At 32.5% G+C, this 22,559-nt stretch overlaps 1 protein-coding gene across 9 annotated transcripts in view; it reads left to right on the top strand.

Annotated features, from left to right (window-relative positions):
- LOC127702110 (uncharacterized) overlaps positions 1-22,559 on the top strand; it is a 62,585-nt gene that overhangs the window by 16,306 nt on the left and 23,720 nt on the right. For all 9 annotated transcript variants that reach the window (XM_052206168.1, XM_052206167.1, XM_052206169.1 and 6 more), the window contains 9 exons: positions 6,795-8,126; positions 9,056-9,421; positions 10,834-11,094; positions 12,048-12,353; positions 13,794-14,012; positions 15,768-15,938; positions 17,844-17,942; positions 20,268-20,363; positions 20,784-20,898. In XM_052206168.1, the coding sequence (XP_052062128.1) occupies positions 6,795-8,126; positions 9,056-9,421; positions 10,834-11,094; positions 12,048-12,353; positions 13,794-14,012; positions 15,768-15,938; positions 17,844-17,942; positions 20,268-20,363; positions 20,784-20,898 (2,965 nt within the window). The remainder of the gene's footprint in view (positions 1-6,794; positions 8,127-9,055; positions 9,422-10,833; positions 11,095-12,047; positions 12,354-13,793; positions 14,013-15,767; positions 15,939-17,843; positions 17,943-20,267; positions 20,364-20,783; positions 20,899-22,559) is intronic.

Genomic DNA, 22,559 nt, shown 5'->3' with positions numbered 1-22,559 from the left:
TTTCCATGCTAAACTGTTGTAGGTTGAACAATTCTTGTCCGTTTTTCAAGTTTTTTACATCATACGACTTCTTTCTGAAGGTAAAGGTTGTATATGATACAGCGCCACCTTCTTATTAATAAACCTCGGATTTCACACAGGTGCTTTATAATTACCGGACTCGATAAAATCAAGTGACTGATAAGAAATTCCAGATGCCATTTTACAACCGCGGTATCACAGATAGTAACCAAAGGGGTCTTGCCGCTGAGACTATAATTGGATAAAATCATATGACTTTAGTACAGAGCTCTGCAGGCTGTTAATACATGCTAATTAGTCGTTGTTATTCCTTTTAAATATTACTTCCATGGTTTGACTGCTTTGAACCAAGAAACTGATTACACAAAGACCATGCATATGGCTTAACACACAGATTTTGGGTACATCAATCATCTAGTGACTGAAATCACTGACCTTCAGTTAATATATACTAATTAATGGGTAATCATTTTTATGAGATCTGAAATTATCCTGCCTTTCACCACAAACAGTGAATAATTGTCACATGTATTTGAATAGATTAGTATGTTCCCTGGTGAGATTGCAGTGTAACTTCAAAGTGTCAAATGCCAGAGAAATTAATCTCAAGATGTAGCAAGTGGTCTGTATATGTTAATTAAATGTATCCAAGATGTTAGCATGTTTACTGGAAAGATTAATTATCAATGTTGGCTGGAAATATTGTTTGTTTAAACAATACTTATATTACATATAAGTAACCTATTAAAGTTTGTTATACATCAATTACTTTGGCAAACCATGGAAGTATTATATTGACAGGAACTCCAATGAAAAATTACCACATTCCCATCCCACTGGTTTCTTTAAGAAGATAAAAGGTTCCGACTCAGGTTGTCAAGTATGTGATAACTCCTTTGTGGGGTATCTGCGATGCTGCCTTCGCTGTTCTGTTTACTGAAGCTGGTCTTATCACCTGATATGTTATTGAATGTCTTATCTACCTACCAATGTAAATAAACACGGAAACTCCTGTGGTTATTTGTGGATCGTCACATGAATGACGACACCTGTTTCCGTTCAATTAATGAAGGCGAAAGCTGAAAATATTTTAAAAATCGGTCCATATTTAACAGAATGACATAAGAAAATTATCTGTATTCGGAAAGAGAGAAGGTTATTTTTAGTTTTGTTTAATATGTTTTAATCATTGTAACTTGGAAATCGGGAAATCTCCGGTATTGAAAATTACATGTACCTGAAGGAGGGTGTTTGCAGAAAATAATGTGATGCACGTGAAGTGTGCAAGATGGCGAAGGATAACTCTAATTTTAAGTTAAAGGTTATAAATTTTTATCATGCGTTACAAGAATATTTATGGTTTTCTCAATTTAGAAAAATGTAATTAAACGTATTTATCGATTATGTTTTAAAAACTAAAAAAGGTTAATAATTACACACATGTCATGGTATCTATATAGCATGTATCAGGTTGCGAGACAGATAACATGTTACACCTTTTGTAATAATTCAAAAGTTAAAACCAACCTTCAACCTAGTCCGAGATTTCTCTGACGTCTGACAGATTTTTTTTTAGGAATGCCGGATTAACTTTAAATATACGCATTTAAAGAATGATCATCATGATGGTCCCTAAGCAGTATAATATTTGAAGAAACAAAACATGAATTGCTTAACAAAGGTTGTAAGATGTTTCAGAACTGTTAAGCATTTACACACAAAAATAAATTCAAATTTGGTTCCCATGATAAAAATCTTAAGAATAAAAAAAATGGCTTGTCGAATTGCATAAAATATTTGCCATTGGACTTTCAGTAAACAATTAATCAAAATGTTTGTCAAGTTAGCAGTAAACCTCAATTATAGATGCACAATACGACTTTTTTTTCCTTACACAAGGAATTTATTGTTATTCAAGCCAATATTACAGTCAGGGGTACTACTTGTACAAGTAATATTTATTTACTTGAAGAAGTAAATATTAATATACTTATATAAGTAAATTTGTAGGATACTTATACAAGTGTATTTTATTTACTTGTATAGGTAAAAAAAATTGGGCTTAGTTATGTCCCTTAGACATTCAGATTTTTTTACTTATACAAGTAAAAAAGTCATCCTATGTTCTTTTCTTGAATTCTTAGGACTTCTTTGCTCTAATAGAATTTTTAATTGTCTGTCCTTTGCAGATGTCTTTACTAATCATTTAAGTGTAATTTCATGGACAATGAAAATCTCATTTGTCTGTTATCTTCAGAACACTGCTCATTTACAAGCCCCCAAGAGGCAATTTTTGAAGGCCTTGCGCAAATACTTAAGATCTTGGCGCAATCAGTTTCTTTGTTGAATTAATGAAATGAAACATTGAACTCTAATAAAAAATTATGAGCTAACCTGAGAAAAATTGTTAAAGGCATGTTTTTATACGACCGCAAAAATTGAAAATTTTTTGGTCGTATATTGGTATGACGTTGGCGTCGTCGTCGTCCGGCGTCGTCCGAAGACACATTGGTTTTCGCACTCTAACTTTAGTTTAAGTGAATGGATCTCCATGAAATTTTACCATAAGGTTCAATACCACGAAAGGAAGGTGGGGATTGATTTTGGGGGTTATGGTACCAACAGTTAAGGAAAAAGGGGCCAAAAATAAGCATTTTTGTAACTTCCAGACAATAACTTGTGTGTAAGTGTATGGATCTCTCTGACATTGTACCACAAGGTTCCATATCACAAAGGGAAGGCTGTAATTGATTTTGGGGGTAATTGCCTCAAAATTTTAGGAATTAGGGGCCAAAAAAGGGGCAAAAAACAAGCATTTTTCTAGTTTCATGACAATAACTTGTGTGTAAGTGTTTGGATATTTCTGAAATTGTACTACAAGGTTCCATATCACAAAGGGAAAGCTGGAATTGAGTTTGGGGGTAATTGCCCGAAACATTTAGGAATTGGGGGCCAAAAAGGGGCCAAAAATAAGCATTTTTCTAGTTTCCAGACAATAACTTGTGTTCAAGTGTATGGATCTCTCTGAAATTGTACTGCAAGGTACCATACCACAAAGGGAAGGCTGGGATTGAGTTTGGGCGTGATGAATCATAAGGGGGTTCAAAAAATTTGGGGGGGGGATTTTTTTTTTTTTCTTTTTTTTTCTTTTTTTCCTTTTTTTTTTCTTTTAAAATTTTCCATTTTAAGTTGGTTATTTCTGATTAATATTTAAAAGCAAATAATAATGATATGGTAGGAGATACACACCAAACAGGATGTGTAAATTATTATATAATAAGTATTGTGCAATAGCAAGAAATTTTCAATTGCACAGTATTGCACAATAGCAAGAAATCTTCAATTGCACAGTATTGCGCAATAGCAAGAAATCTTCAATTGCACAGTATTGCGCAATAGCAAGAAATATCCAATAGCACAATATTGCGCAATAGCAAGAAATTGTCAATTGTACAGTATTGCACAATAGCAAGAAATATTCAATTGCACAGTATTGTGCAAAAGAAGATACTTCGTATAAATTGCTTATTTCTTGATCAATTTCAATGGGGTTTTATTCTTGAATTCTTGGGGTTCTTTAATATGCTGAATCTAACCGTGTATTAAGTTTTTGGATTTTGGGCCCCGTTTTTAAATTGGTCCACATTGAGGTCCAAAGGGTCCAAAATTTAACTTTGTTTGATTTCATCAAAAATTGAATTAATGGGGTTCTTTGATATGCCGAATCTAACCGTGTATTTAAATTCTTAATTTTTGGTTCCGTTTTCAAATTGGTCTACATTAAGGTCAAAAGGGTCCAAAATTAAACTTAGTTTGATTTTAACAAAAATTGAATTTTTAGGGTACTTTGATATGCTGAATCTAAACATGTATTTAGATTTTTGATTATGGGCCCAGTTTTCAAGTTGGTCCAAATCGGGGTCCAAAATTAAACTTTGTTTGATTTGAACAAAAATTGAATATATGGGGTTCTTTGATATGCTGAATCTAACCATGTATTTAGATTTTTGATTTTTGGGCCCCGTTATCAACTTTGTCCACATTGAGGTCAAAAGGGTCCAAAATTAAACTTTGTTTGATTTCATCAAAAATTGAATTCTTGGGGTTCTTTGATATGCTGAATCTAACCATGTATTTAGATTTTTTATTTGTGGACCCGCTATCAAATTGGTTCATATTGAGGTCAAAAGGGTCCAAAATTAAACTTTGTTTGATTTCATCAAAAATTGAATTATTGGGGTTCTTTGATATGCCAAATCTAACCGTGTATTTAGATTTTTAATTTTGGGTCCCGTTTTTAAATTCGTCTACATTAAGGTCCAAAGGGTCCAAAATTAAACTTAGTTTGATTTTAACAAAAATTGAATTCTTGGGGTTCTTTGACATGCTGAATCTAAACATGTGTTTAGATTTTTGATTATGGGCCCAGTTTTCAAGTTGGTCCAAGTTGGGGTCCAAAATTAAACTTTGTTTGATTTCAACAAAAATTGAATATATGGGGTTCTTTGATATGCTGAATCTAAACATGTATTTAGATTTTAGATTTTTGGCCCAGTTTTCAAGTTGGTCCAAATTGGGGTCCAAAATTAAACTTTGTTTGATTTCAACAAAAATTGAATATATGGGGTTCTTTGATATGCTGAATCTAACCATGTATTTAGATTTTTTATTTGTGGGCCCGCTATCAAATTGGTTCATATTGAGGTCAAAAGGGTCCAAAATTAAACTTTGTTTGATTTCATCAAAAATTTAATTATTGGGGTTCTTTGATATGCCAAATCTAACCGTGTATTCTACATTAAGGTCCAAAGGGTCCAAAATTAAACTTAGTTTGATTTTAACAAAAAATGAATACTTGGGGTACTTTGATATGCTGAATCTAAACATGTGTTTAGATTTTTGATTATGGGACCAGTTTTCAAGTTTGTTCAAGTTGGGGTCCAAAATTAAACTTTGTTTGATTTCAACAATAATTGAATATATGGGGTTCTTTGATATGCTGAATCTAACCATGTATTTTGATTTTGGACATTGGACCATAATAGGTAAATTAAAAAAATTGAAGTTCTTAGACCACATTCTTTCTGTGTCAGAACCTATGCTGTGTCAAATATTTAATCACAATCCAAATTCAGAGCTGTATCAAGCTTGAATGTTGTGTCCATACTTGCCCCAACTGTTCAGGGTTCGACCTCTGCGGTCGTATCAAGCTGCGCCCAGCGAAGCATTTTATTACATCTCAAAACTAGAGAATTTTTGTGGGATTGTAAAAAATATTACTTATACAAGTAAATTTTTGAGAAAATTAAGGGGAGATTATTCAAACATTATAATTAACTTATATAAGTATATTTTATTTACTTCTTCAAGTAAATAAAGATTACTTGTACAAGTAGTACCCCTGACTGTATTAAAATAAAGATATGTGGTATGATTGCCCATGCGCTATTTTATTATTCCAAAATATGATATTTTTTCCGATCAAAGCCCTTTAAAACCACTTTTCATTTTGTTATTTCCTTGACAATTAAGTACACATCCCGTTATTTCGGTATATTCCGTAATTACGATGTTCCAAAAATTTGATTGAACCCATGCATCGATATGATATAGAATTTTTTCTAGATTGCTGCTTTACAATGTAATGCAGCATTCACACAGTGCCGATTATGGCTCCCGTTTGAGATCAGACAGCGCTAAGACACGAAAAGTTAAAAAGTCTGATTACTATCCTCAGTGATCTAGAATGTCCTAACATTGTCTGAACAAAGTCATATACGTTCGTTAAAGATTCCTACGGATCGGGAAAGGTCCGGAGAGGTCGGCCAAGCACCCCGACAGTTAGTTGTATCCCGTAACATTCAGGGAAACTCAGCCGATTTTGTCTAGTCGGATTACAATTGTAACAATGTTCTGTATTTTCTGGACGTTGTCCTCTAGAACGTGCATGATCTGGATATATTTGTCATTGCTTTTTTTTTTGCCAATTGAGTCCAGATTGCATCCAGATCTTGCCGAATGCGAACCGTCTTTGCCGGAACAGTTCCGGAATAGTCCATTTATTAATACGAAATTTGGCAGTGATACCTCGTCAGAGTCCCGACAATTACAGAACACAATACGACTGAGTCCAGACAAAGCCATGTGCAATGCGGTACATCAGAGTGTGATAGGATTGCGTTCCAACAGTACCTAATCATCCCGAATATGGCAACAGTTTTCTAATGTATATCTTCCATCAGCATCGGTTCATTGTCTGGTCACTGTCTGATCTCTCGGATCACATTCGGTAGAATCGGAATGCTGTTGGGACAGATTTGATCGTTTTGTACCATGCGAAAGATACAAATCGGATTAGAATCGGATTGAGAACGGGATTATCTGGACAAATTCGGCTGAAAACGGATGAATTTGGACGCTTCCTGAACAATATCTGATTGTTGTCGTGATTCAATAAATGTTTTTACAAATTTTAATTAAAGTTTGAATTTCCAGACACGATTCACAGGATGTTGATCCGACTTTTAACAAATTTTAAATGGGAATAGTCCTGTCAAGGACGGCAGTAAAAATGGTGAATGTGTGACCCCAGCTTAAACTGAACATAAATACAAATATCTTAGGCTAACCTGATAGTTTTTTTCAATGTTTAAAGACATTTCTAATGAGAATGAAGTAGAATTTCTAGGGCATAAACAAAACATTTTGTCTTCAGTCATTTCTTAATTGTTTTGAAAATAGCCAATATAATTCTTGTCTTTTTTCTGTAACAGGGTGGTCAGCAGTTCTACAATAACCAGCAAGTTCAAATGGGAAATCAGCCATATTTTGCAAACCAGCAATTTCCAAGAAACCACCTGCAGCAGCAGCAGCAAATAAATTCCTCCCTTGGCCAGGGTCATCAACAGAATCCATCTAGCACAGCACCAGGAGGACCACCTACATCACGTCTGCTACCCTCTATTCTGGCAATCCCCGACCTTCAGAGGAGAAAGTCAAAAGTAGATATAAATTTGATGACTCTTCGTGAAGAAATTGAAGATGTAGAGACAAAAATCAACGAATTAATTTCTCAGAATGGTCAGTTTTTCTCAGATCCTGAATATGCTTCATTGTATAAGAAAAAGGGAATGTTAACACGAGAGAAAATGGAATTAGAAAAGTATGAAAGAGAACTTGATCAAGCATTAAGAGGGGATGATCAAAACTCTTTTACACCAAGGAAAGGAAGTCTTCCTGATGTTTTAAGTCAGCCTGTAATTTACCCTCCCCCATATTTTGGAGGAACACCTAGTCACATCCATAGTAACCAGCCACAGATTGTTACTCAATCTCCTGCTTATTTTGTATATAGCCTCGTACCACAATCAACAATAACTCCTGGAAGTGTTTCTCCAGAGAGTCAAGGTCAACCTGGATACAGCTTAATACCAGCAACTCCTCAGCTTATTTCAGCTCATCAAAATATTCAATATCCACAAACTTTTAGTAATCAGCCTAGAGTTCCTGACTTTCCAGGAGTGTATCAATCACCACCATCCTCACAAAACTTTGTGAAACAGCAACATGCTACTACCATTCCTCCAAGAAGAATCGAAGATAGAGGTCAGCAAAAAACACCTCACCAAAGGTCATTTGAGGAAAAAATGGACAATGTTTTACCGAATCTTAATCCAAAACCCCAACAAATGACCCAAGATACATTGCAAAAGGAAGAACGACAAAATCAGCAAAATAACTTAAAGCTTACCCCACCAATTCCACATAGACAAATTGCTGGAGTTACTGGAAAACCACCTCATTCATATGTAAATGTACCCAATCTATCAACATCAATTGTTCAAAGTCATCAAAAGTTGGAGACCGTTGTAACAAATTCTCAAGACATACGAACATGGATTTGTTCTCACTGTACATTTCATAACAAAAATAATACCAAAATTTGTAAATTGTGTTGTAAAACAAGTGAGAAACCTCAATATGTTGATGAAGCGCCTTCAGTCGGTGATACCACTGATAAAGCAAAAGAGCCTCCTAGTATTGATGATGAGAATGAGACGGCTGTATTGGAAATTGGAAAACACATTGGAGAAATAACTGATCAGGCAAGTCAAAATTTTCTATTATTTACTGGATTTTTGTTAGGTATCACATAAAATAGTTATTGAATTACAGTTTTAAGATATGAAGTTCCAGTATTATGAAACATTATTGTTTTAATACCCCCACCCACAGATTCATGGAGTTGGTGGTAAACTGCAATGACCTTGTCAGTCTATTGGTCCATAATTTTCGCTAACTCAGCTTCCATATTGAGGAATGATTTGAAATTTGGTCAGACATTTTTTAATGTTCAGTTGTACTGTGGTAGTGATTATCAGATCTACCAGCCAAAACCGTTTTTAAAGCATTTTGAATTATTATCATTCCCTCAGCATGAAATTTTCTTTTAATGTTATTCATCTTCTGCATTCAGGAAATCGGTAAATATTTGATATTTGATCTGGAACTTAATAATGGTGACTTGTATTCTGTACATAATTTTCAGATCAGCTAGGCAGTCAATTCATGTTTGAAGATGCTTTGAGTTTTATTCTGCTCTCTAATCTTGAATTTCTCTTGTCAATTTCTAATAACGAGTGGGGTATTATACATTTCCTCTGACATTATAGAACAGCTGAAGCTCCAAACGCTACTCTACAAATTTGTGTACGGTAAATTAGATTAAAACAACTTAATACTTTATTTAAAGGTCAATTTTCACTACGGATTTCTGATTTAATATAACAAAATATAGAGTTTATAAGCTGTACTCTCAAATATAAAACATGAATTGCAAGTTTGGGTTTTCACAGCTTTTTATCTCAACTCATATTTCAGTTACTTGAAGAGTTATTTTTTATATTCTTATGTTGCGCAAACATTTTATTTCCCATGTTGAACATGATGTTATTGTGTAGACACATGTATTTAGGTTTCAGAATCAGACAAAATCTGATGACATATATAGTATATGTCCATATTTATTGTTTAGATTTACAATGAAAAAATAGCTGCTCAGAAACTGTACAAAGAAAGAGAGGAAAAAGAAAATTTACAAGCGGCGGCACTGAAGTCTGCATTACCCAAAGCAAAATTACCTGATCCAGTTCCTGTAGTCACGACAACAGTGACAAAAACTAAACCTGAAGTGACAAGACCTGTCCAGTCAACTCCCAAAATGATAAACAGACCCAATGAATCACCAAGCAAGATGGTGGTAGGGTCCCCTTTCTCTGCCGAAAGATTTTCTGGATCAAGCACAGGGAAGAATTTTGCAGAGACTCTGGAAGATATACAGAGAAGGAAAAAACAAGAAGAAATGCAGTTTGAAGGGAAAAAGTTACTCATGCTTTTGAAGGTAAAAATATAATAAAGTTTAACATCCTGCGAGTAGAATTTAATGTCATCTGTTGTCTGAAACTTTATAACTTGGTCATTTTTACTTTTTCATGATAATTCTGCATATACTTATATAAAAAAGGTTTTGCAGTAATCTGTATAGTTATTATCTATGCAATACTGTAAGAGTCAAAATATGAATTACATTGAAATTATTTCTTCAGTGTCCTAAAACTAATCACATGAATCATGTTATAGACAATTAAATCTTTATAGCAATATCGAGATTTCTTGATTAATTCTTGTTCAAGTACTGTTGAAATTAGGAAAATATATGGTGAGTTTGCAAAAGAACAGAAAGTGATTAACTATAGTTTAGTACTTATAATAACTGAAAGCAAAGGAAGATCTCTTTTAAATTGTTGTTCCTTGTCTCAAAGTCTCAGGGAGACCTTCAACTCTGAGAAAAAGCTAACACCTCACTGAAAGTTGAAGATAATCCTAGCACTGGTTTGATCAGAATTCTTTACAAGATCTTGCTAACACTACATCTGTGCTTTCAAGATCACAGATTCTTGGTAATATTGTACTGGCTCGACCAGTCAGTTTAAACCAGATGATTGGGTTTAAGAAGAGATAAAGAATCAGGTGCTGACTTTTATTCTAGTACCAATCCAAAAGTGGTAAATAACTGAAAATACAAAATAAAGTACAATTTTACAATGTGCCAAATAATTATTAAAGTTAATAATTCATCCGGTATGGAGTAACGGCATAGTCCGGAATGTAGCAATTCAATGCTCCGATACGGCATAGTCCAGAATGTAGCAATGAAATACTTCCAATATAAAAATAGTTAAAATTATACTTTGGTTACACAGTTAAATATATCACGGGCATTTTGAAGGCATCAAATATGATATTTCAAATGTTACTCACACTGTGGTTAGCCACAAATTGTGATCAAGAATGAATCCTGCGACAGTCCTTTGTCCAGTGTTATGACGTGGCAAGGTTGATTTGCAAAAGACGAATGCGAGGCTACGGTAACAATAGAATGTTGTACGGTGATGTCCAGATTTAACTCCTGAAAAACATAAACTAATCGTGAATATAATTACACAAAATATATAGATAAATAAACGGATCCAAGGCAACACAAATATCAACAAATTATATGGACTTATAAAGTGGGCGTTTTTCCTGTAATTCATGACAAGGAGCTAAATGTGAGATTACTAATATTTCTTGATATATTGTAATAAAGTATAACTAGTAAAAATTACTTTGTAATTTACTCCCAGTCAGATTCTTCTGTCATTAATAAAACATTACATTGATTCCTGAATTGCAGCAAAGTTTAATCATTACTAATTATAGAATTATTAAATTTAAATGTTATTTATGTATCATTGACAATATTTTTGACAGAATTGTGAGAAGGATGGAATCGATGCTGATGAAGTTGAGTTAGCTGTGGAACTTGCAGGTGATGTTCCTGCAGGCAAATGGTTAAGAGAAAAATGGATGCCTTTGGTTGACAGGGTAATACATTCAGCGACCAATCAGGGAGCTTTGATGGAACAGAATGATGTTGGGGAATTATCTCTGATAGAGAGTAAAGAGGCTCTTAAACAGACTGGGAATGAAATGAATGCAGCCAGAATGTGTGTTGAATACAGGAAAAAACTGGTAAGAATTGAAGTGTTAACATTAACAGTTATTCTGATGTACTTGTATTTGATTAGAAAGTTTGAAATATATTGACTATTACAACAATTACAGCACTAGTTATAGTGATAGTAATAATCACTTTATTTTTAAGAAATTTAGTTCAATGCTCAGTCTTTCCTTAGACTCTCTTATAAAAAGACACAATTTAAGATAATATTTTATATAGAAAAACATATAGGAAAATAAGTATGCACATTATTATATACCTACTCTGTAAGAGGGGTATACAGTTTTACCCTGTCTGTCAGTATGTCTATTCATCCTTAAATTTCCATCACATTTTTCACAGGAACTTTAAATAAGAGCTTCCTGAATTGGTATAAGGCTTTATGTGAGCATTCTTTCTGTTTGATGCATTTTCAGATTCATCACTCTTCAACTTCCTGTTCACTGAGAGTTATATATTCTAACACATTATGACCATGTATGAAAGTTTTCATAACATAGATGTTAGTATATTGCTTACGATCAAAAATTGTAAAATTAAAAAGAAAACCATGATAAATGACCTTTTTAGCTCACATAGCCATAAGACCACAGGAGCTATTGCTGTCACTTGGTGTCAGTCATCATAAACTTTATAAAAGATCTTCTCTGAAACTACTGAACAAATTTCAACCAAATTTCCAGTGAATGATACTTAGGGTATTTTGTATAAAGAATGTGCTTTTTTTCCAGGTCAGTTAACAACAGGGCTGCCATGTCTAAAAATAGAACATGTTGGTAAAATGCATTAATTGTCTTATATCTTGAAAATCATAATAGATAGAGAAAATCTGACAGGTCAAAAATGCTCTGATATTCCTTCCTCCTATGTTGACTACCCATGATGGTCTTTCACGTTCAGTTCTGTTTATGATAAAAAAGTGACTTTTAATCTCTATAAACCTTAATGCTTTATCTGATTGTAGTACAGTGAAATAGAAAGTCATGGAAACTTTGCTAGAGAAGATATACTCCAAGCAATGCTGCATACACAAGGTGACCTTGAAAATTCTGTAGATGAGTTGAATTCAAAATGGCTGCAGTTGTTTAATGACAGAATATGGCTCACAGAAGAAAATGCACAAGCAGAGAATCCTTTAGTTGATGATCAACAGATTGCACAAGAGCTTGCCATGGCTAGGGCTAGTGAAATATGTAATAGTGTGACAAACAGTGTCTTGTCCTATACCACATTCCAGGCTACTGTCAAGGACAGAACTGTTGACCTTGAGGTTTGTGTTTGTCATCCTTCTATCGTACATCAACAATCCTACAGATATTGATAGACTGTATTCAGTCTAATAGATTGCTATTGTAATTGATACAACATCACACCCTGTTTGTTCTTATTGTAGTTTATTTAACTTCTTAATGGTGCAATCCACTTTTTGACCATTGAAAAACCTTATGGTTTTTGTTTTGTTATCTTTATAAAGGAGATTTCAAAGCATGCAGCTGAAAACAATATCTGAACAGTTTCAGATATCAATTTTTTTTTGTCACTTGGGACAAAATTGTAAGAAATGCTCAGTTAAGCTGACAGTTGTGAGTGCTTCTTAGCCTAATATAAAATATAACTGATAGTCTAAGACATTTTATACAAATATATTCAATTTTATGAAAGGTTTTATTCAATTCATAATTATGCTACTTTAAATTCAGAAATTGTTGTGATGTTTTTATTACCAGTAATGCGAAATAAGGCATCAGAAGGATTTGCAAAATTTGCATTCATAATTTCCGTGCTGATTTTTTTTCATAAAATTATTGCAATTGCATTAATTAGATTTATTTTTTTGACAGAGGTCAACAAATCACAATAATTAATGCACACATTAATTTCTGAATTTACAATTCCTTTTCATAACAAGATTTTTTGTTCAATAGTATTGTATTGACTCATTCAATTTTAAGATGATTGACAATATATTTATGATGTTACAGTATGTTTCCTACTAGAAATCATGTGTGTGGAATTATATGTCGACAGGTTCACATCCAAAATTCATTTTATTTGCCCTTCACTTTCAGTTAAGGCCTTGCGGTCATAAAACTTTCGAGCACGATTATCGTACTCAGACTGAAAAAATCAACCAATCAAAATACTGGATTTGGTGTTTCGAGCACAAATATTGTACTCCCAGTACTAGTAAAGTTTTATGACCGAGGGCCCAGGAATTTTGTAGAAAAAGAAAAAATCCATGTCTGATAATTATAGGATGTTTTACAGAACAATGATTTAAATTGCTTGTCTTTCTTTCCAACTTTCTAAGATTCATGCAAAATAGAATTGTATTTTCAACAATGTATGACTAATTCTTATAAAACAGAAATTGATTGACCTTATAATATGTTTCATAGGTAGTCTATCATTGACATCGTGAAATGCAAATTGTTCATACTTAGGATTGCAGATTATTTGTCAGAAGGATTTGATTACAGATTGTATGTTATATACTTCACCTAGGTCTTTGTGCAAAACTGTCTGTTTATATGATAGCCAGTTGTATAGTTACACAAGGAGACATATATACTCAAATACTTTCAGCATTTGTTTATTTTTGGTATAACTAGTTATTGAATTTGTTAAGGGGTACAAAAAAACACTGATTATTAACATAACAAAAATAAGTATAAGAATATGGTTGAGACAGCTTGAATTATATTTGTAGAGAAGAACAAGACTGATACTTGTTGAAGGGAAACTACAAAGTTGGGGAAGAGCAGAAATTGTTATAAGGATCCTAGATGAAGAAGTTGTCACAGGCAATTTGGTAGCTTCCTTAGAAGAAGTTGTGGAAGCTGTAAGGAACTGTGGAGATCGTGCTAGTTCTCTTATCTTTCTTAAACAGTATTGTGAAATCTGTTATTCACAGTTTCCTATGACAAAAGTAAGTTAAAGATTTAACATAATATCTTTATGTTATTGCTTGGTGGCTTTGAGACTCAATAATGATGCTTTACTTGATATTCGGAAAAGTTTCAAAATCTCCTTTTACTTATTGACAATCAAAGAAAAAGTAATGCATTTAACTTAAGAAATTTTAGATTTAGACTGCAGAATACATCTTTTTGTACATGCATTGGGTCATAATAGATTATTTCCAACAAAATGTTTAGCTAATTGTTTTTAACAAAGTTTTGAAGTTAAACAGTGTCCATTTCATCACAGTAATCAATATCTTTTTCCTGTCAATTTGTAAAAAGTAATACTTCCATTCTAATTTTCATTTAACCATGTACACACATTATACAAACTGTCAATAATGTCACTCCCTTGTACACACATTATACAAACTGTCAATAATGTCACTCCCTTGTACACACATTATACAAACTGTCAATAATGTCACTCCCTTGTACACACATTATACAAACTGTCAATAATGTCACTCCCTTGTACACACATTATACAAACTGTCAATAATGTCACTCCCTTGTACACACATTATACAAACTGTCAATAATGTCTCTCCCTTGTACACACATTATACAAACTGTCAATAATGTCACTCCTGTGCACACACATTATTCAAACTGTCAATAATGTCACTCCCTTGCACACACATTATACAAACTGTCTATAATGTCACTCCCTTGTACACACATTATTCAAACTGTCAATAATGTCACTCCCTTGTACACACATTATACAAACTGTCAATAATGTCACTCCCTTCTATTTAAAGTTAAGTTACAGTAAAAGGGCTATGTCACAGGTTTTGTTAAAATTTTGCTTACAACTTTGGCTTGTTGAACTTTACTAAAAATAAAAATAAAATAATGTAATTATCTCTTTTATTTCCTGAAATATTAGTGATTGAATTTTATCAAACTAAGTGAACATTTAAAATTGAGAATGAAAATGGGGAATGTGTCAAAGAGACAACAACCCGACCAAAGAGCAGAAAACAGGCCAAGGCCACCAATGGGTCTTCAGGACAGTGAGAAAATCCTTCACCTGGAGGCTGGCTTCAGCTGGCCCTAAACAAAAATGTATAATAAAATTATCTTAAAATTGAAAATTTATGTATCGACAACACATAGTTTTTTAAGAAAAATCTATGGTCAAATATTTGAAATTGGAGATTTGATGATTTTAAGACAAATTTAAGATCGTTTTTCACCGATTATATGTGCTTTCTATTCAAATGTTCACCTATTTTGACAGAATTCAATCAATAATATTTCAGAAAATAAAAGAGATAAATGCATTATTTTTTATGGTTTTCAGTTATAGTTCAACAAGCCAAAGTTGTATGCCAAATTTTACTAAAATCTGTGACATAGCCCATTTACTGTTCCTTGAACTTATGTGCAGACTACACATTATACATATACTTATTAATGACACACATTCTACTAACTGTAAACTATGACACACCATCTTTTATATATGTATAGGTATATGTATAGCATACCTTTTTTCGACTAAAAGATACTCTTGGGTGGTTTATACATGTTACAATCATAAAACATCATATCAACAGGCATAATTTAACAAGAATACATTTCTGTAGTATGTGAATATTTCATGCCTTTTTATTGCACATTTTATATTGTATACTTAATACCTGCATAATATTATCATGACTTTACAATATTGCATGTTTGTTAAAACAACTATATTTTCTTATTATTTGCAGATAAGGAATCTTGGGTGTAATTGTAAATTATGTGTTCATTGTGTAAGGGAGAACTTTGAGATAATGATACGTGAGAGACATGTGAGGAATATGAACTGTCCAATGTGTAGTCTGCCTGACATGGAGAATATTGATGCTGCCTCAGATTATCTGTCTTTCCTTACATTACTTGTAAGTTACAGTAAAATCTATATAAGCTGAATGCCTCAGACTATCTGTCTTTCCTTACATTACTTGTAAGTTACAGTAAAATCTATATAAGCTGAATGCCTCAGACTATCTGTCTTTCCTTACATTACTTGTAAGTTACAGTAAAATCTATATAAGCTGAATGCCTCAGACTATCTGTCTTTCTTTACATTACTTGTAAGTTACAGTAAAATCTATATAAGCTGAATGCCTCAGACTATCTGTCTTTCTTTACATTACTTGTAAGTTACAGTAAAATCTATATAAGCTGAATGCCTCAGACTATCTGTCTTTCCTTACATTACTTGTAAGTTACAGTAAAATCTATATAAGCTGAATGCCTCAGATTATCTGTCTTTCCTTACATTACTTGTAAGTTACAGTAAAATCTATATAAACTGAATGCCTCAGACTATCTGTCTTTCCTTACATTACTTGTAAGTTACTGTAAAATCTATATAGACTGAATGCCTCAGACTATCTGTCTTTCCTTACATTACTTGTAAGTTACAGTAAAATCTATATAAGCTGAATGCCTCAGACTATCTGTCTTTCCTTACATAACTTGTAAGTTACAGTAAAATCTATATAAGCTGAATGCCTCAGACTATCTGTCTTTCCTTACATTACTTGTAAGTTACAGTAAAATCTATATAAGCTGAATGCCTCAGATTATCTGTCTTTCCTTACATTACTTGTAAGTTACAGTAAAATCTATATAAACTGAACCACTTATGAACAAGATTTAGGTCACATTTAAAACTTACTTGCTTTGAACAAATTTAATTTGTTACAAGTATAGTTTGTTTGTGTGTTCTTAAACTAGAGCTTAATTAGGTCATTATTACTACTGTTTTTGGTATATTCAACTTTAGACAGTAGTTAACCACAGTTGCACTGAAAAACATGGGCTATCAATAGGGATCATATTTATTGTATTCATAGTGTAATCCAATTTGTAAAAATATAAGAATTATCTTCCTTTTATTTATTAAACAAAACCTTCATTGTCTCTTAGTAATATATGTAGGAGGTCATCAGTTCCATCCCATTGTTTTAACTAAAGAAGAAAATTAACTTTTCTATTAAGCTCAAGCTTAGAACATTTCCCAAATTGAATAATATATCTCTCTGTGGATTGTTACCTTGTCACCTGGCAAGCTTACAATCTGACTCATTAATTCAAAACCTATTTAATTATTATTAGTCAAGTGCAAAGCAGAAAATATTTATAAGTATGAATAAAAGGTGATTTGGGGTATATGTCAATAAGACATCAACTTATGGTAAACAAAATTTATAGTTGAGAAAATTTATTAACATTTGCATGGGTATGAGTATGAAATTAAGTCCTCCTTAATATACTAAGTACCAATAGAAACAAAACACTTTCTGTTGAATAAGAATTCAAACCAACAGAGCTTTCCTATTTTGAGATCCAAATGTTTACAAATTCCACATATTAAACCATAATTTATTTTAGTGGTTGCAATTTACCACCATAAGAACTCAAAGATTATTAAAAGTGGTTGGGTTTAACAATTACCCTTTACATTTGGTTCATTGTGGTCACATTTAATGAACTTATGAGAAAAACAAAAAAATTCTTAACTTAAAAAAGGTGACGAAGACCGATCTGTTTGCGTAATATCGAAGCCAATTTACTTTGGGCAATGTAAGTTGTTAAACGGCCCAGTTAAGTTAAGTTTCTACAGTTTACATGTGTTTAAGTTGTAATTTGGGCAATGTAAGTTGTCAAACGGCCCAGTTCAGTTAAGTTTCTTCAGTTTACATATGTTTAAGTTGTACTTTGGGCAATGTAAGTTGTCAAACGGCCCAGTTAAGTTAAGTTCTACAGCTTACATGTGTTTAAATTGTACTTTGCAGCTACAGACCATGGTACCTCAGGATATGATGGAATTATTTCATTCCAAATTACGAGACTGGCATTTACAGAAAGATCCAAACTTTAGATGGTGTGTTCATGTAAGTGCAAGAAGCCATATTTTATTTTTATTTACACATGGTATGATGATGTTATCCCTTTGATTTGAAATTTTCATTAAGATTGAAAATGATACCTTTTTAATTAAAGAATTCACATACTTTAGGTAGTATTGAAATTTAGTATGCACTTTTAATGCACAATTTTTTTATGGCCCCGCAACAAAGTTGTCGGGGCCATATAGTTTTACCCTTGTCCGTCATTCCGTCATTCCGTCATTCCGTCATTCCGCAACAAACCATTATACGCTATTTTTTTCTAAACGCCTTCAGATATTGGGCTGATTTTTGGTATGTGAGTTAACCATGATGAGTTTCAGATCAAGTTTAAGTTTCGTTCCGCTCTGCTAATTTTTGCCCGAAATTAAGCGCTTTGGACTTTGATAAATTGTTGAAAATCACAGTTATACAGACTTTTTTTCTAAACGCCTTCAGATATTGGGCTGATTTTTGGTATGTGAGTTAACCATGATGAGTTACAGATCAAGTTTAAGTTTCATTCCGCTCTGCAAATTTTTGCTGAAATTACGTGCTTTGGATTTTGATAAATAGTTGAAAATCACAGTTATACAGACTTTTATTCTATACGCCTTCAGATATTGGGCTGTTTTTATGCCCCTGCCGTAGCGGTGGGGGCATTAAGTTTTACCCTTGTCCATCTGTACGTGACGTACGTACGTCCATCCGTATGTCCCAAAATTGGTTTCCGTTCTCTAACTTGAGTTTGCCTCAACAAAATGTCATGAAACTTATACACAATGCTTATTACCACAAAACACAAATCAAGTTTGAATTTTGGTGGCGTCACTTTAACCGTTCTAGAGTTATGCCCCTTTATAAATGGAAAAATTGCAAAATTTTTAGTTTCCGTTCTCTAACTTAAGTTTGCCTCAACCAAATGTTATGAAACTTATATACAATGCTTATTACCACAAAACACAGATCAAGTTTGAATTTTGGTGGCGTCACTTTTACCGTTCTAGAGTTATGCCCCTTTATGAATGGAAAAATTGCAAAATTTTTAGTTTCCGTTCTCTAACTTAAGTTTGCCTCAACCAAATGTTATGAAACTTATACACAATGCTTATTACCACAAAACACAGATCTAGTTTGAATTTTGGTGGCGTCACTTTAACCGTTCTATAGTTATGCCCCTTTATAAATGGAAAAATTGCAAAAATTTTATTTTCTTCTAAATATCAAGTAATTTTTAAAATTGGAGTTATCTTCCTTTGTCCATGATTATAGTTGAATCAACTACAATCAATGCTTTATACAATGCAATGTTTAATTTTGACTTCCACTGATAAAACACAGATCCAGTTGAATTTGGGTAGTGTCACTGTAACCATTATTGAGTTATGCCCCTTTATAAATCGAAAGATTGCAAAATTTTTAGTTTCCATTCTGTAACTTAAGTTTGCCCCAACCAAAGATTATGAAACCTATACACAATATTCATACCACAAAACTAAGATCAAGTACAAATTTTTTGTTTCCATTTTCTAACAAGTTTGCCTCAACCAAATGTTATGAAACTTATACACAATGCTTATTACTACATAATACAGATTAAGTATGAAATTAGGTGGCGACACTTTTAACATTCTTGAGTTATGTCCCTTTATAAACATAAAAATTGCTGAGTTTTTTAGTTTGTCTAAACCAAATGTTATAAAACTTATACACAACCGTTCTAGAGTTATGCGTGTTTACAAATAGAAAAATTGCTGAATTTTTAGTTTCTATTCTCTACTTAAGTTAGCCTTAACCAAATGTGATGAGACTTACACACAATGCTTATTACCACAAAACTCAGATCAAGTTCAAATTTGGGTAGCGTCACTTTTACCGTTCTTCAGTTATGTCCCTTTATAACTATATGATATGCAAGCGGGGGCATCATCTGTGTCCACATGTGGACACTATCCACATTTATTTTGGTATGTGAGGCAACCATGGTCATCAAACTAGTATTGGTCTTGAGAGCTGGATACTATCCATGCATGTTTGTGTCCACATGTGTTGTTAAAATTGCAGATTCTTCATCTTTTTGAGATGGGGCCATTCGTGTCGTTCCGACACATCTAGTTTTAAATTGTACTGATATCCATTAATTGAAATAAATTTTGAAGTTTCATATTTCAGTACTGATTTTTTTATTTGATTTGAATTTCAATTTATTTATAGAAATTATAATAAATATATATTAAAGTTTTAACAAATTTCTTTGACCAATTCTACTTGTCATATAAAAGTAAAGATAGTCATTATGAATTGTAATTAATATGACTTCTTACATTGTAGTGTGGCAATGGGTTTATTTGGGCAGCTGGAAACCAGACACTGATGATGGCATGCCCTACATGCAAGAAAGGAACATGTTTTAATTGCAAGAAAATGGTGAGAAGAATTTTTAATCAGAAATTAACAATAACTATTAGTTGGTAATTTTAGGTAGAATTTTTCAATTTTTTTTATTTCAGGCCTTAGAGTCATAAAACTTTGGAGTATGATTATTGTACTCAGACATGAAATCAATCAATAAAATACTGGATTTGAGCACTCGTTTTGTACTCTGAGTACTGAGTATAGTTTTATGACTAAGGCAAGATCCCTGTATTATTTGATGGAACTGGGATGGCTTGTAAGGCATAAGTAAACACAATTTTGACCAGTTGCATGGACATTGGTGTTTTAATGATTTCACTTATTGTAACTAATTTTTTTTCAAATGTACTTTTGAATATATATCATCACTGACATCTGAAAAATATTTGTACTTTTTCATATTTGATTTGTCATTTTTACACTTATAATTAGTGGGAAGATCAGCATGCAGGTTTAACTTGTGAACAGTATGCTCAGTGGAAGATTGATAATGATCCAGAAAATCAAACCGCTGGCTTAGCTAGATACTTAGAAGATAATGGCATTGGTAAGTTTTATTACAGGTGTTTATTACATACCTCATGTGTTTATTACATAGTGCATGTTTTTATTACGTAGTTCATGTGTTTATTACATACCTCATGTGTTTATTACATAGTGCATGTTTTTATTATGTAGTTCATGTTTTTATACATAGTGCATGTGTTTATTACGTAGTGCATGTTTTTATTACATAGTGCATGTTTTTATTACATAGTTCATGTGTTTATTACATAGTTCATGTCATGTTAAATTAATTAACAATCTATTGAGTTATTGTTTAATATTTTTAAAAAAATTATTGAAATTGTTTAATTACATTGTATGTGAGTTGAATTCCCAAGGTCAACATTATTGTTAGTCAGTAAAAATAAAAGCAGACATGGGTATTCAACAATAGGACAGCATTTTAACAATACAAAAATGAAAAGACATCTAGAGGTCTTCAATAATAGACAAGTGACAATATGTTAAGCTCTTTATTTCCCTCAGTCAAGTAAAGTTGTAAAAAATTTAACAGATACTACAGTATAGCGGGGTTTTCTCGCGGGTGTAAAATTTCACGATTTAGGGGCAACAAAGTATACGAAAAATTTTGGCAGATTCCTCAATTCCAATGAAATATTTTGGCGGATACTGAAATGGTTGCAGTTAAAAAGTTGTAAAAATTGACAAACAAGTGTCTGTTGTTATAGTTGAATGATTGTTTTATCTGCATGACGTCTTATTTATTGATTACATTTTGACACAGTTAATCAATAGAATACCAGTACTTAGATATTTGTCACAGGCGTACACACGTCTTGTTAATGTTACAGTTGATTTGTTATGACCTTTGATGTACTAATTAGATTATAAAATTATCAAGAGTGACTTGCTACTGTTATATAATTTGACACACTAATTAATAAGGGTAAAATACTGACAGAGTACCTTACACTCTGATATTATTTGACACCAATAAACTAATTAACACCTGATAGCCATTTTATAATTTTTATAAAATATATAGACGTTTACAAAACGCTGTTGTTATTAGAAAGTATCGAAGGTATGCATAAATTTTCATGGAATTTATTTTCGTGATTTTCCTTTACCCGCTAAAATAAACACCCCGCTATACGGTATAATAAATATGCCATCAATACTAAATTCCCAGAATGGCAAAAACTGTTAAGACATAACAAACAACAACCACTAAGGAGATTCACGGACTTGTGGTAAGCAGTTGAAGTTGTGGTACACTAATATTAGTTTTTTAAATTTCAACCCGCCCTGTTTTAATTTAGATCAAGCCTGTGTTTCACAAAAATTCTTACAACGAAAGTTGATGACAAGTACCCTGAATTGTTCATGACTTACAACCAATTTAAGTTGTAAGATTTTTTTGTGAAACCCAGGCCAGATGAATAACAAAAGATACCGGTACTTAAAAGAATTTACAATAAAATCAGCACTTAACTATAATCCTGGTGACTATTAAAAAACATGTACAAGAAATGAAATTTGAATTTATTTTAATATTCACTCAAAATTAACCAAACCATAAGTCTTGGAATCTGAATTTTTTTCCATTTGATATTGCAGAATATTTTAATTTATAAATCTATCAACAATATTTCATTCCCATTGAAATTTTTCTATACCTATGCGGGAAAGAAAATATAT

The sequence above is a fragment of the Mytilus californianus genome, unplaced genomic scaffold, assembly GCF_021869535.1.
Source record: "Mytilus californianus isolate M0D057914Y unplaced genomic scaffold, xbMytCali1.0.p SCAF_5, whole genome shotgun sequence".
Lineage (NCBI taxonomy): Eukaryota > Metazoa > Mollusca > Bivalvia > Mytilida > Mytilidae > Mytilus > Mytilus californianus.
The sequence above is the reverse complement of the archived record's forward strand: the minus strand, read 5'-3'. Positions and strand labels throughout refer to the sequence as shown.